At 43.0% G+C, this 2,585-nt stretch overlaps 1 protein-coding gene across 1 annotated transcript in view; it reads left to right on the forward strand.

Annotated features, from left to right (window-relative positions):
* The window catches only part of NUMB (NUMB endocytic adaptor protein), a 191,091-nt gene that overhangs the window by 180,922 nt on the left and 7,584 nt on the right, over positions 1 to 2,585 (forward strand). Inside the window, exon 9 of the mRNA XM_017528515.2 lies at positions 720 to 1,013. Within this exon, the coding sequence (XP_017384004.1) occupies positions 720 to 1,013 (294 nt within the window). The remainder of the gene's footprint in view (positions 1 to 719; positions 1,014 to 2,585) is intronic.

A 2,585-nucleotide genomic window follows, 5' to 3' on the forward strand; every position in this document is an offset into this window, starting at 1 on the left:
AGAGGTTGCGGTGAGCTGAGATCGAGCCATTGCACTCCAGCCTGGGTAACAAGAGCGAAACTCCGTCTCAAAAAAAAAAATAATAATACAAAATTAGCTGGCCCTGGTGGCACATGCCTATAATCTCAGCTACTTGGGAGTCTGAGGCAGGAGAATCACTTGAACCTGGAAGGCAGAGATTGCAATGAGCCAAGATTGCGCCATTGCACTCCAGCCTGGGCAAAAAGAGTGAAACGCCATCTCAAAAAATAAATAAATAAGACTGCTTTCTATGACATTCTTTGACACCTAATCAAAGATATATGGTTAAACTTACTCTTCTTTAGACCTTTCTTACACTGCAGTTCCCAAAGTTCTCCTCCCCTAACAGATAAACATTGAAAATCATGAATCATCATTCTTTAAAAGACCACATATTAGGAATTCATAGGAACTGGGTTTTTAAGATCTTGTTCACAGTCTTACTTTATAAATCACTGAATGAGAATAAAAGATCTAACGTCTGTGTCTTAATAGATATGGTGTGTGACATGTAGTAGGTTACTAAGCCGTTTATCTGTCTGAAAAACAGATCTGAACCCTACTTCTAACTTATCTTTTAAGGGACATTGGGAAGAAAATGGGTAAAAGGACATAGAGGGCTTTCGAATTTGTCGGCTCTGTAAACTCAATTTATTTGAAAACATTGCTAAGGTCTTTGTTCTCTTTATTTTCTTGAGCTGAAACAGATAAGATAGTCGCTGGTTCATCAGTGGCCCCTGGCAACACTGCCCCATCCCCATCCTCTCCCACCTCTCCTACTTCGGATGCCACAGCCTCTCTGGAGATGAACAATCCTCATGCCATCCCACGCCGGCATGCTCCGATTGAACAGCTTGCTCGCCAAGGCTCTTTCCGAGGATTTCCTGCTCTTAGCCAGAAGATGTCACCCTTTAAACGCCAACTATCCCTACGCATCAATGAGTTGCCTTCCACTATGCAGAGGAAGACTGATTTCCCCATTAAAAACGCAGGTAATGTAGCATCTGCCTGACTTAGTGCTCAGGGTACTGTAGCACTGAAGCATTATCATGACTTCCCATGGAGATACTAATCCCATTAAACTAGCCATTCCGCTTTCCCTGAGGTTGGTTGATGGTTGTATCTTTTGTCATTTCCCATTGCGGGAAAACTAAGGTCCACGGAGGAGGATGTGAAATAGTAATTTCTCTTCAGCAAACAGGCAGCAGAACCATGTGGAATTCCTAGCCTAAGCTGCAAGATTTGTGGTTTGTCCCAATGTAAGTCACTACCTCTCAGCCAACCTGCTTTCAAACATCAAGGATCTCAAGTTTCCGTTCTTATTCTGCCATTTGGGACCCAGCAGGGAATTAATTAAAGAGGCCTTAGATACACACAGCATTATCAGCAGAAGAAATGGATATGTGCTCATTGTCCTTCTGGCTGGTTGGCTCCATAGGGAGGAAACTCTAGACAGGTCTCTCGTGTACATGTAAGATCTGTTGTTCATCACAGACAGTGGACTTGTTCACAAATATTCATTACCTTTCAGAACCATCCCACAGGCCTTTGTGTGGCCTCTGTATAGCTATGCCAGCCCCTATAGGTCTATCCTCATAAAATCTATAGCTAAAGTATTAGATCTGGTCAGTGCTTTTGTTGGGCTCTATTTTACCTCCCTCTGAGACATGTCAAGTCATTGCTATAATAGAATATGAGGAAACTCTGTCTCAATAGGCCATTCCTGCTGATGGTATATAAGTACAGAGAGTTAAGTTCATTTGACAGATGAAACTAGGCCTAAAGAATAATTGGACTAGATGATTACAGAGGGTCTTTTCAGCTCTCTATTGAGGTACCTCATTTAAGTCTCCCTCTGGGGCAGACAGGAAATAAAAACTATTATTCTCTTTACAGATGAGCAAACAGATCTTTAGCTCACATAATTAGCTTCCTCACTGATACAAAAGTATCCTAGAGTCAATATTAAGAATAAAGGCCCTAGAGTCCTACACCTCTGCCCACTTTTTCATGTTATCATAGATCGTATGCTTAGTACTGAAGATTTTGAAGAAAAATGAAATTGATGACATTGTCATAGTTTGTTACAGAGAAAAACAGTAAGCATCCACTAGTGCCCCAGACTTTTTAACCCATTTTTCTGACAGAAGTACTAAAGGCTCCAGAACCTAATTCAGATCACAGCCTTGAGAACACGTTAGAAGGCATATAGGCTGCAGATGTCTTCTAGAAAGACCTGGCTAGCTGGACATCTTGGCACAAAAAGGATAGATTCCCAATAGTGTTATAAGAAGAGGAGCTAGCTGGGCGCAGTGGCTCATGCCTGTAATCCCAGCATTTTGGGAGGCTGGGGCGGGTGGATCACGAAGTCAGGAGATCAAGACCATCCTGGCCCACATGGTGAAACCCTGTCTCTACTAAAAATACAAAAAATTATCCAGGTGTGGTGGCTGACACCTGTAGTCCCAGCTACTCGAGAGGCTGAGGCACAAGAATCACTAGAACCCGGGAGGCGGAGGTTGGTTGCGGTGAGCTAAGATGGTGCCACTGCACTCCAGCCTGGG

The sequence above is a fragment of the Cebus imitator genome, unplaced genomic scaffold (assembly GCF_001604975.1).
Source record: "Cebus imitator isolate Cc_AM_T3 unplaced genomic scaffold, Cebus_imitator-1.0 Scaffold54, whole genome shotgun sequence".
NCBI classification, from domain to species: domain Eukaryota; kingdom Metazoa; phylum Chordata; class Mammalia; order Primates; family Cebidae; genus Cebus; species Cebus imitator.